Genomic DNA, 12,617 nt, shown 5'->3' on the forward strand with positions numbered 1-12,617 from the left:
CAAATCAGTAGCAATCACATGCCTTTATTTTCCACTGAATTGTGTGTCTGTAACATTAATTGTAGTTGAAACTTTATATCCAATCACCAATAAACACCATGGTTTTGCTGAAGTTCAGCACATAGGTGCTTGTTCACAGAGCTACAGGACAATGTATTGAGTGGGAGTTGCTTCATATAGATCAGCCTATAGAGTTGGATTTGTTGGACCATAATGTCTAATTTCAAGTCACAAAATTAGCACCTAATAAGCTGCTTTCATGTTTTTTTATTATGTTGCATTTTTTACTTTTAAAGTAATGATTAATCTAGCTTTTTTCTTTAACAGAATTGGTATATGATGATGTCTTCTCAGTTTGGGAGACCATTTGGGCAGCCAAGCATGTCTCTTCTTCCCACTTTGTCCTGTTCATTGCCTTAGCTTTAGTGGAGGTTTATCGAGATATTATCCTTGAGAACAATATGGACTTTACAGATATAATCAAATTCTTTAATGGTAAGTATTGACATAATAGAATATGAGCAAATTATATGTCACTTTATCTTAAATCTGACTATACACTAGCCAATACAGTCTGCAACTTACTGCCCTCTGTATGGGGACTAAAAAATGGCTGGCTGTTGATGTAGTCCTTTACTAACGCTACCCCATGTCATCCAATCATTGGCCTGTTGTACAAAAGATCACAGCAGCTTGATTTGGTCCAAAATTTAGGTAGTAAAATTAAACAAAAGCCACCGGTTTCTTGGTTACAAATTATTAACCAGATTCAATTTGATGACAAAATCTTATCTCCTAAAGATTTCCCATGCAGCCAGGTGCAATTCAATAAGAAAAACATCTCCCTGTTTATCACATTAAACCGCTGTTGAAGTCTAAGGGAAAAAACTGGAAATGAATGCCAGATTTAAGAAGATTAGATTATTTAAATTTTATCTGTGAGCAGTTCCATTGTGAAGTGCCGGCTCTTTCTGAAAGTACAGGATCAGGCACAATGATCTGAAATGGGTACACACCTATAGGTCTACACACCTATATTACAACTAATAAACAACATACACTTACTGGTTCAAGAATAAACTATTATATAGTAGAATGAATTACATGCAATGTACCCAGTATAATTTAATGATAAAATCTGCACCATAAAAATCAGAATCCCTTTTGTTGGATTGTACTTGCAACACAAAGCAGCAGATTTGAATCATTTGTACTCTCCCATTTATTTCCCTTCCATCTAACCATGCCAGACTAAATAAAATGTATGTTCTCCAGCCTTTAGGAATATGGTGCTGCATTTAGTTAAATCATAAGTCCAGTTGTTTTAGATTTACCTATACTAGATATTCCTTTAAAGGCTTTGTGTTCTACAAGTTATACAAAATAAAATCAATATATACATCCTTTATATAAGTGACACTTTGTTTGTTTGTTTGCTTGCTTTAGAGATGGCCGAGAGGCACAATATAAAGCACATCCTGAAGCTTGCTCAAGATTTGGTATACAAGGTCCAGACTCTGATAGAAAATAAATAAGAAGAAGCACATCTTCAAATACACGTTGCCATCTGTACTGCCATGGATCCCTGAAGTTCATCCTCTGCAATGCAGCCCTGCATCTCTGGGTCAAAGGGTTATACACTTCATTGATTTAAGCAAGTTCCACAAAGAGAAGCCACTTTTAGTAGCAGAAGAAATGCTGCAAAATGTAAATGTTTCCGATTTTCCACACTCACTTTTTTCTCACTGGTATTATTATTGAACCAAAGGCCTCAAAATTAGATCCTTCTATTCGCTAATTTCAGCTTTTCAACTGGGATTGCAGAGGGTGAGGAAATCAATGTCATTCCCTATTCTGCTGCTTGGCCCTACCTTGTATTGTAACTCACTCAATATGCACAATATTTGTTGGCTTCCATTTTTAAAGATTTCTTTATTAAATGGGAGTCAGCTGGCACACCTGTAGTCAACTACACTAAAGTTATTTTACCTATTTATTTTAAAATATGTATACTAATAACAAAGGAATTAGACTGTGAGTTCTACATCCCTAACTGCCAGCAAACATATTCATTTATGCAGATTACCCTTAACTGGCCTTATGCGCAGTCTGTATTAAATGGGGATCTTCATCTTGTGATATTGTTGCTTCAGATTCCAGCATGACAGCCTTGCATTTGCAGAGCCACAGGTTGAAAATCACTGATATAGAAATATTTCTTTAGATATTAAACATCTTTTTTTTTTTTTTGGTATGCTCTTACCATTGCAGGGAAGGCTTTTAGGCAAAAAGCTACTGTACGTAAAATAACGTAAATGAAAATGATTTATCTTTATTGTTAAGTGTATTTACACTGACGAATGCTGCTAAATATGTGAGGATGCTTTTGGAAATGTCAAACAAGACAACCAAACATCAGTCATTATTTTAAACCTTGGGAAGTTTTATGGTGTTTTCCACATGATGAAATATCTTGTGGTGCAGAGACATAAACTGGTACTGTTGAAGTTTACAAGATGATGGTAAAAGGAATGAAACCAAATTCAGACTTAAGTTGGCCCACTATCTCATTCCCATTATACTGTGCTTTATTCGACCGTCTTTTTTATATACTCAATTATTTTCATATGGTCAGTGCTGTTGTTAAGCAAAGATGGAAATACTAATATTAACTAATTATAAATACAGCTGTAATTTACCTCTATATTACAATATATAGAGGTAATGTTTTACCTGTTCTCAAAACCGGATCTCTGCTGAGGGTGCCCAGAGGCCGATGTCCTTCCTCACCTTCCCCTAAAAGAATCACGTGCATATGTATCCTATGTTTCTATATCCAAAGTCATATGGAGCCTTCATCCGCCCCCTAGTGCTCCAGAAGTACACAAGCTTCAGGCGTGGCTGGGTGATATGCCACCCTAAATTTGTGCTGCCCTAGCACCAGGCCTTTGTGGCCTTGCTGCAAATCTGAGCCTGCCTGTTCTCTTTTTTAATTGGATGTACTCAGATAACAGCGGGCAGTGGCGTAACTACTCACTATTTTCCAAGCAACCCACCCTCTGCACCGCCCATTCCCGCCGACTCCCACCTCATTCCTGCCTACTCCCCGTCCCCGCCCAGCGCTGGAGCAGCATCTCCCGTCCCTGGGCCAAAGGTAAGAGAGTGGCTGGGGAGGGGGTTCTACTTAACTGTAGAGGAAACAGACTCGCAGGGGGACCTGGACCGCGGGGTCTGCTTCATCTATAGTTACGCCATTAGCAGTGGTTTCCTATTCAGAATGTCTAAAGGTATCTTTTATTGTGATTGTTCTACCTGTAAATAGGTCTGAACAGCACCAGCTTGCTAAACTAGAGGCCACAGTTCACCACCAGAAAACAACAGAATACAAAAGTCCTTGTATTTGGCATCTCTATCGGTATCCTCACATACATAACCCTATAATGAAGGGTATTTCAAAGAACATCAGCTATGAATGCTGGGATATCACATCCTCTAAATGTCGTGAATAACAGCTTCCAGAATCCTTAGCTGCTGACTGGGAATTGTTGCTCATATCAGTTAAAATACCACGAGACATTCCCATCCAGAAGTATTTATTTTTAACAAGGCCCCTACACACAGGCATCTTTACATCCATCTTGTGTATAGCATTGAAGCTTATTTTAATCCTCCTGATAGAACGTTAGTGAAAGGGAGTTTCAGGTTTGTTCTCACTCCATGTTTACATATCAACTAGACTGAATTTAAAAAAATAGTTATAAATCATGTTTACATATCAATAAAGTCTGGTCTCCCTTCCAAAGATGTCGCAGTGGCAGGTGGAAAAGCATTCTTCAGCTTAACTTACACTAGATGGATGTACAGCATTTACACTTCAATGTTTGGGCTGCGGATGTAAATACACCATTTTGTCTTTTATAAGGGATTTCTGTTGAAAAGAATATTTAGCTCTGTTTGGCTTGGGGAAATTTCTTCTCACGCAAAGTCTTCACATATCCGTGCTACTGATATTGTCGAGTGTCGGCAATTAATTCTGAGGGTTTCCGATGGCTCTGTATCAACCTGCTAATTCATCTATAATATATTCTTATGACTAGGTGTTCTTAAATAACAGTGTTTCAAAGAATTTATGATAAGAAATATTTATTTATTTATTCTATGTACTGTACATTTCTGTGTGTCTGTGTTAGAGTCAGTGACATATTCTGTTAGTAGAGATATCGCTTTACTGTTCAGACATATCTTGTAAATGTTTTCCACAGTGCGGCCTGTGTGTGTGAACGTGATGAGGAGAAAACACATTGGGAAGCTGGGGATTATCTAAAGTAACCTGCGGTTAGCTGTAGGTATGGATCACAAGACATACAGTATAATCAGTGGTCTGCCTCTTTGTTTTATCTTTGTAGGTGTTATTTTGTACCATCAGGAGATGAAAAGCTTGAGTTGTACATCAGCAAATCTATGATTCTAATATAAAAGTGGTTCCAGTTACCTGTGCAATAAAAATTGTGTTTTGCACCCTTTACTGTAGCATAAACTAAAAATCACCAGTTTGCTCTTTCAGTTCACCTAAGTGTCTATCTAGTTCATACCTCTGTAACCCAAGAGGGTTAGCAAGTAAGCAAAAAAAAAAGTTAAAAATAGTTCTAATAATGAGCTTCTTGGGCTTTGCCTGACTGATCTTTTCGCTATACAGCTATTGATTTGGAAGCCTTTGGTGGGACTAGCTGTAATTCATTAGCTGGTGTTGTCCAGTAGCTTTTATATTATACCCACATTCAACTGTCATCCAAAGGGAATATACATGCCCCATTCTTTTTGACATGAGCACATTCAGGTGGGCTTATGTAAAAAAAAAAGTTGATAAACACTTAGTTTGTTTAAAAGTCAAGTCAAAGGTCAAGTGTTAGCATTTTTTTTACCTTGAATGAACTTAAATGCACTTGAAACTCAAATGGTACCTTATTTAAAAAAAACTTGAATGGCAAAAACTCGAATATGCGAGTTTGAGTTCCGAAAACTCAGATTGACAGTTTATTGGCGAAAAAGAACTCAAATTGCTCGAATCATTCAGGCCAAACCCTTTGAAAAAAACTTGAACATCAAGCAGGCTGTTAACCTCATCAGATGTTCAAGGGACCTCTGCCATTGACTTCTACATGACCTCGACAGGTTTTCGGCGGTGTATTTTCGGATTCAAGCTATTTTTTTTTTTTTTTTAACTCAATAAATTCAGGGTTTTTTTAACCCAAAAATATGAGTTTTGACCACAAAAGACAACTTGAAAACTCAAATCTCAGTGGAAAAAACAACTCGAACCTTAATAAATCCAAGCTTCCAAAAATAAATATAAATGTGTTTTTTCACACAGTCACACCTGTTTCCACAGATTAAAAGGAAAACATGATAGTCTGTACTCAAAGAAACCTATTCCCAAGCCCCTTTAGGCTCAAAGAGTGACCCAACCCCTCCCTGATCATGTTCCATTGTGAAGTGATGGATTCTAGAGCTGAAATTTCTCTGCTTTTCAGAGAATCTGTGTACCAAACACATTGGGAAAACAGAGTGACTTCATGTCCCAGAATCCATTGCTTTACATGAAACAAGATGAGAGAGGGGTTGGATTACTCTGTGAGCCTAGGGAGATTGAGACAGGCTATAATGGTTTCCTTTCAATTTGTGGAATTGGTTATGTCCATGTTAAAAAATAAATACAAGTATGGGATCTGTTATCCAGAATGCTCGAGACCTTGGGGGTTTCTGGATAATGGATCTTTCCATAATCTGGATCTTTATACCTTAAGTCTACTAGAAAATCATGTAAACATTAAATAAACCCAATAGGCTGGTTTTGCCTCCAATAAGAATTAATTATATCGTAGTTGGGATCAAGTACACAGTATTGTTTTATTATTACAGAGAAAAAGGAAATCATTTTTACAAAAGTTGATTATGTGGATAAAATGGAGTCAATGGGAGATGGCCTTTCCATAATTTGGAGCTTTCTGGATAACGGGTTTCTGGATAATGGATCCCATAACTGTATATTTATTTATGGAAGTGTTTATGCACCTTTTCTACATAAGCCCAACTGTATGAGCTCATGTTAAATAAGGATGGGGGGGGGGTTATATTTCCAGCAGTCCTTGTGTTCCTAAATGAATGTAGATTTGATCCAGGGTATCTAGCATGGAGGATCAGGAGGAAAGCCTAAACGAATGTTACTAATCTACAACACATGGCACAAAAATCAATACAAATCAGGGCCCATAAAGAATAGTATGATGTGTGTGAGTGCTGAGGGGATGCTGTGATCCTACAATACCTCATCCTGAGTGTTATGAAGATGCAACAAAAAAAAGAAAATGGTTGTTTTCTTGACATTTCAGATGTGACACATTTCAGAGTGACAATGATTATGTTTTCTAGAGTGCATTTCTTTACAGAGTGTTCAGAATTTGGATAATCTTATATAAAAATGGATTGGCATCAGTTGAGTTCTGTCTCATGAAAGATCCAAAATGATATACTGTAAGTAGAGCTTATTTTAATTAGTCTCACCTGTGTATTAGTCCTTGTATCATGCTATAAGTATAAGCATGGAAATACACGTATGCCTGCATGAGCGACAGTTTAACCTGGATATTATTTTCTAATATTCAGTTCTCACCAACTTTACACAATACTTATTATTATCTATCATTCTCTTAAGCTTTTTGGTACTTCGCTGATTTACTAACAGGTGCAGGCGTAACTTCTCTAGCAAAAGAGACTGGCGCTGTTTGCACTCAATCGCCAGGTGAATTTGCACTCTGGCGAATGGACGTAACTACGCAAATTCACTAAGATGCGGATTTTACTGAACGTTACCTCTTGTGCCAGACTTGCCTCGCCACCTCAGACCAGGCGAAGTGCAATAGAGTAGATTGGAGTTCCTTATAATTTAGTCCCAAAAAACGCTGGCGTCTTTTCCTTTTTTTCAGGGTGATAGGCTGCAAAAGATCGTAAATTTTTTGGGGGGTAACCGGCTCCCCCCTACATTTCCTAACATATGGCACATAAACTGTACACTGGGCTCATGTGTAGGGCATTATAACAACTTTATTTTATTAAGGTTCCCTGGACTTGTGTAATGTAATGTATTTGCTGCAACATATACATCCATTCAACTTTAACTTCCCGCTGTATGCAAATTAGCCAATGCTAGCGCAACTTTGCTCTGCTTGCTGAATTAACGCTAGAGCAACTTTCCCAGCGTTCGGTGTGCTGGACGCAACTTCACATTAGTGAATTAGCGTTGTCTGGACGATTTTTTACCTGGCGAAGTGCTGCGCTGCCTGCGAAGTCGTCCCTGTGAATTTTCGCCGCTTAGTAAATTTGCCCCCATGTATGTAAAATTCAGTGAGCAACAGGCAGCACTAAATATGGCCAGGTTGGGTGAAATTTTAAATTAAGTCCCTTCATATAATATGAAAGTGCCAGGATCACTTTAAGGGTGCTAGCACACGGGTGGATTCGGGGGTCCTATAGGCTCCATGTGGGGTAATCGCCTCTTCTGCAGGGCAACAATCTCCCCGAACTACCTTCCCTCTGCTATAATGTGAATACGCCAGCCCCAATGCACTGTTGGCGCTTCGATTTCCGAAGTTGCCTCAGGGGGAAACTTCGGGCGACACTGGCGTTTTGTCATTATAGCAGGCAGCATGCAGGGGAAAGGCAGGCAGGGGAGATTGTCGCTCCGCAGAAGACGCGATTAGTCACCAGGCGACTAAATTTCCCTGAATCTGCCCATGTGCTTAAACCCTAAGCATTTATTTATTTCCATATATGTATGGGATCTGTTATAGTGTAACAGAAAATACAGGATTGTTTTGCAGCCAGCATTCTATTTGATCTTTATTGGACATTTACCCCCATATGTAATAAAAGGCACTACATTTGCCCAGTAGCAGTAACTCATAGCAACCAATAAGATTTTTGCTTTTAAACAGGTGACCAGTAAATGCTACCTGCTGATTGGCTGCTATGGGTTACTGCTCCTGGGCAAACTTTGTGCCTTTTATTACATAACCCCCAAAGTAGGCAAAGTACTTTCAAAATATTCTTGCTCCTACTGTACATGTAGCGAGGGATAAAAGCAGAGTACCAGTACCATGGGTGGGATTCATAAAAGGGGGATTAAGACAAAGAAAATCATTAAATGCCAAATTCACAATCTTATGAACTTCAGATTTTTTTAAACACCTTCCTACACCAAAATTAGGGGAGGGGTTTGTGAGTAAGCAATTCCACCAATCTAACGCCATGTTTTTGAATTTGATTTTATTTGCTCTAGAAAGGTAAAGTTAATAAATCTGGCGTAAGTCGGACCTCCAATTTTTTGGATGAAATATGGCGTGGTGTTCTCCAATGAATGTAATGCCAAAGTACTTAAAGTCCATAAAAAATGACTCTATAGTCATGCTATATTAAAAAGTATATTTATTGAAACATCTTAAATACAACATTACCCCACATGGAGCCTATAGGACCCACCAGGACAGCTGTCCAGGCCCACCCTCCAGACCCCCGCCTCTCTACTCTGACTGCAACATGCGCAAACATCGCAGATCGGCCCGCATGCACAAATGGCACCGCCCGGCACACATGCGAAGATGTCGCAGCACAGAGTTGATTTTTTTTCTTCTTTTTTTTGAATATCGGGAGAGAGAGTCTGGTCCGGACAGGGCCCATCGGGTTTTTTCCCAGTGTCCCGCCAGGCCAGTCCCATCCTGATGAACTGGATAAAGGCTTTTGTGAATGTGATGTTCTTTTACCTCCAGTGTTAACACCAATAATGGGCCACATTCAAATTAATGAGAAAATGCAGTTTTATTCTTCATCATGTGAAAACACTTGAGCAAGATTCTATTTGAGGAGACAAAACTTTTCTCCTAATTCAGTTCCAGTTTCTTCCCATAGAACAGCGAGATAAGTTTATATCATTGAATTACATCTGATTCTATGGGAAAATCTAGATTGAATAAGAATTCTGTTAAGTGAGAAGAAGTTCTCTCATGGTTTATCACAGGAGAGTTCTTTACAGTTCAACTGAATTGAAATCCAACATATCAGTAGTGGCCCAGGCTGTTTATTAATATTATAGATGTGTCTACATACAGATTGCATTTGTTTTAAAGTTTTATTTTGCCTTAAACTACTCTTTATGAAAATGTTGCCAAACTCAGAACTCAACGTGGTGGTAATCAGTTTTTATATGATTCTATTCATGTTTTATTTTTTTTTAATGTAAATTGCTATTAACTGTTGTTCAGAGATAAACTCTATAAAGATATATTCTATATGGTATATGTATTTTCAAACAAATAAAGCTACTTGTTGTTATTTACATATTGATTTATAATTACTCATGGATTTGGCATTTGGAGAATAGTTGTACCGAAGAAGAACCCCTGGACTATACTAAGATCCGGCATCATGGTAACTTCCCCGGGACTGGGGTATCAGGGGGGCAGTAGTGCAGCTATTTTGCACAGTTCAACTAAAAGGAAATGAGCATAATGGCTGAATGGGGCTGCTGGGATTTTAATTCACAGCAGTGTAAATAAATGGATTTTATTTCTAGCTCTGTTTAAGCAGGCCAATATAAATGTGCATGAATGAATACCAGTGAGTGTGATTGCCCTTAGCAAACATGTTTAGAAAGGCACAAAAAAGTTGCAGAAATGTAGATGTATTTTTGTATAGAACACATCAAGGACCCAACCTGTAGCTAGAGACAAATAAGGGAGGAATTTAACCACTCCCTGGACAGGTCTACCTGGTTACTTGTCATTTTGCATTAACAAGCAAGTTATAGACAAGTACTCACAGCGCTCCAGGCCATTCTTTGCCATTTATGTGCCACTCTGTGTTCGTTCCCAGGAAAAAATGCTACTGTGGTAAAATAACCAGCACAGATTTAACACAATTCAGACAATTCTGCAGCAGGGCCTACAACCGACCTTGTGTCTTCTATACATACTAATTGGAGAGCACGGAAGAGTTGCCACCTCACCCCTTAAAGGGCTCTTACAGACGAGCGTTTTTACCTGCTCTCCCCTTCATTGCACTTTCTTCCGTTCAGCCGCAGGGGAGCGTAGGAGTAGATGTACTGAATTATTGTGTCACGGTCGGCACCCGATACCAGAACAAATGCCAAGCACCCTGGTCTCGGCTTCACCAGTAGTGTGACCACACGAGCCTTCGGGAGGAGCCTTCAGCTTACTTGGGTGCCACCTGGACTTAACGAGGGGTGCAACGCGAGATGTTCTGGCTGGCGAAGGGGCACGGCTGTTAGCAGAGTCTTTAGGCCGAAGGTCACGGTACAAAGGTCAAGGCAAGCGGATGGTCAGACAGGCTGCGTCGAGGCAGGCAGATAACAGAATCGTCAGGCAGGCAAGGGTCAAAACTGGGTATCAATCAGGCAGAAGGGATCAGGCAAAGAGTGGTCAAAGTTCAGGCTGGGTCAATATTCAGAATTCAGAGTAGTCAGTATACAGGCAGGGTCAAACACAGAATAGCAAACAAGATCAAGGTTCAGGAACAGAAAGCACAAGGCTGCGAAGCACCAGGATAACAATCCTATCACGGGCACTGAATTACACACCAAAGCCCCTGTAAATAGTATTTGAATTACGTGCCACTGCGCGCTCACGTCAGCGCGCATGCGCACAAATTCCAGGAAGAGGTGCGCGCGCACCCTAGACCGGCGCAACCAAGAGAAACTGAAGGACGCGGCGGGCGTCCCCGCCAAGGGGGCGGCAGGCGTCCCTGCTGTCCCCCCACTATACCACCAGGGTAAGATCTCCTTACATATTGTCAATGGGGCTGTACTCACACAGACACATGTAAGCTCCAAACGCAGGTAAAGTGCAACATGCTGCATCCCAACCTGCAATTGGCGCTTACAAGCTTCTGTGTGAGTACAGCCCCATTGACAATAATCCAGTGCGTCTACTCCTGCGCTCCCCTGCGGCTGAACAGAAGAAAGCATAACGCAGGGGAGCGCAGGTCTGTAAGAGCCCTAAAACCGTACACATAAGTAATCCACAGCCTGCATGGCTAATTAGCAATTCATAAAGATGCATGCTGCAGACTTAAAGGAGAAGGAAAGTTTTTGCACTTGGGGGTGCCAAATGTTAGGCTCCCCCAAGTGACTGTATTGACTTACCTGAAACCCCGAGCTGGTGCTCCTATCAGCAGAAAAACTGCACCGGCCCGGGGTTATTCCAGTGAGCATCACGGAGCGATCCTCTTCCGGCTTCTTCTTCAAATTTCCCACAGAGGCATGCGCAGTAGAACAAAAGACTTTTTGGCTCTTCTCTCTACTGCTCATGCACAGCCGCGCAAAGAAAGAGGAAGACAGAAGAGGATTGTTCCGTGGTGCTCACTGGAAGAACCCCAGGTCAGTGCAGTTTTCTGCTGATAGGAGCACCAGCCCGGGGTTTCAGGTAAGTGAATACAATCACTTGGGGGTGCCTAACATTTGGCACCCCCAAGCGCAAGCAGGGGCGCTTCTCCAATGAGGCGAGTTGAGGCTGTCGCCTCGGGTGGCAGCACCCCACTAGGTACCAGGTGCAGCAAAAATGCAGAATTTTCCGTTTTCAAACCAGAAATTTGGCTCTTCTAGCACAGAGAGCAGTTAGGCTCTCTGCGCTAGTGTACTGGCCCTCTCTGCCGCCCTTGTGGACCCCCCCTTAGGCGCAAAAAGGGAAGTACACGGTGGAGGAGGGGGGCAGCAGTAAGTGCTGCTGCCTCAGGCGGTGGAGGGGCCAGGATCGCCCCTGAGCGTAAGAACCCTTTCCCTTTTCTACTTTAACTGATTTATGTGCAGCCATGCATCATGCATCTAAATGAATTGCTAATTAGCCATACAGGCTGTGGATTACATATGTGTTCAGTTTTAAAGGGGTGAGTTGGCAACCCTAGAGCACGGGCATTTGCAGGAATACCAATCCACTATAGACCTAAATGATCCACCATTTGTCTTAGGCTGATGAGAGATTTTTTTCACTAAATTTTGCAGCGAAAATGACACCTATAGACTCTTATGGGTAAAAAGGTTTATCGTGCGTCAAAAAATTTGTTGCACGTAAAAAAATGTTGTTGCCCATAGACTTCAATGCATGTTGGCAAATTTTCACCATTTCAGAATTTTTGCCGCAGCAAAATGGTCAGATTCACTCACTACTACTGATAAAACATCTGTGAGGTGATGTAACAATAGACACATAGGGGTTTTTTTTTATCAAAGTTCGAGTTTGTAAGGTTTTCGTACCTCGAATAAACTCACAACTCAAATGTTTCCTTATTAATGAAAAAACCTGAATGTAAAAATCTCGATTGAATGCAATTGGGGAAATAACTCTTAATACCTCAAACTGATTGAATTATAGGCTAAAAAAAACCTTGAATGCCTCAACTGATTGCTGTTTCGAGCTAAAACTATAGTAAAAAACCTGAAAATCAAGAAAGGGTTCGTTTCTGTTACAAAATGTCACTTTAAATGAGAAGTAAACGTTAATATGGCCAAAAATGCCATATTTTATATATTGGACTTATTGCACCGGCAAAGA

At 40.4% G+C, this 12,617-nt stretch overlaps 1 protein-coding gene across 3 annotated transcripts in view; it reads left to right on the forward strand.

Moving 5' to 3' along the window:
- LOC108715673 (small G protein signaling modulator 1) overlaps positions 1 to 1,696 on the forward strand; it is a 74,591-nt gene extending 72,895 nt beyond the window's left edge. For all 3 annotated transcript variants that reach the window (XM_018261048.2, XM_018261055.2, XM_018261064.2), the window contains exons 24-25: positions 328 to 495; positions 1,447 to 1,696. In XM_018261048.2, coding sequence (XP_018116537.1) covers positions 328 to 495; positions 1,447 to 1,535 — 257 coding nt within the window. In that variant the 3' untranslated portion in view covers positions 1,536 to 1,696. The remainder of the gene's footprint in view (positions 1 to 327; positions 496 to 1,446) is intronic.
- Positions 1,697 to 12,617: the final 10,921 nt, after the last annotated feature.

This window comes from Xenopus laevis, chromosome 1L (assembly GCF_017654675.1).
Source record: "Xenopus laevis strain J_2021 chromosome 1L, Xenopus_laevis_v10.1, whole genome shotgun sequence".
In the NCBI taxonomy this organism is placed as follows: domain Eukaryota; kingdom Metazoa; phylum Chordata; class Amphibia; order Anura; family Pipidae; genus Xenopus; species Xenopus laevis.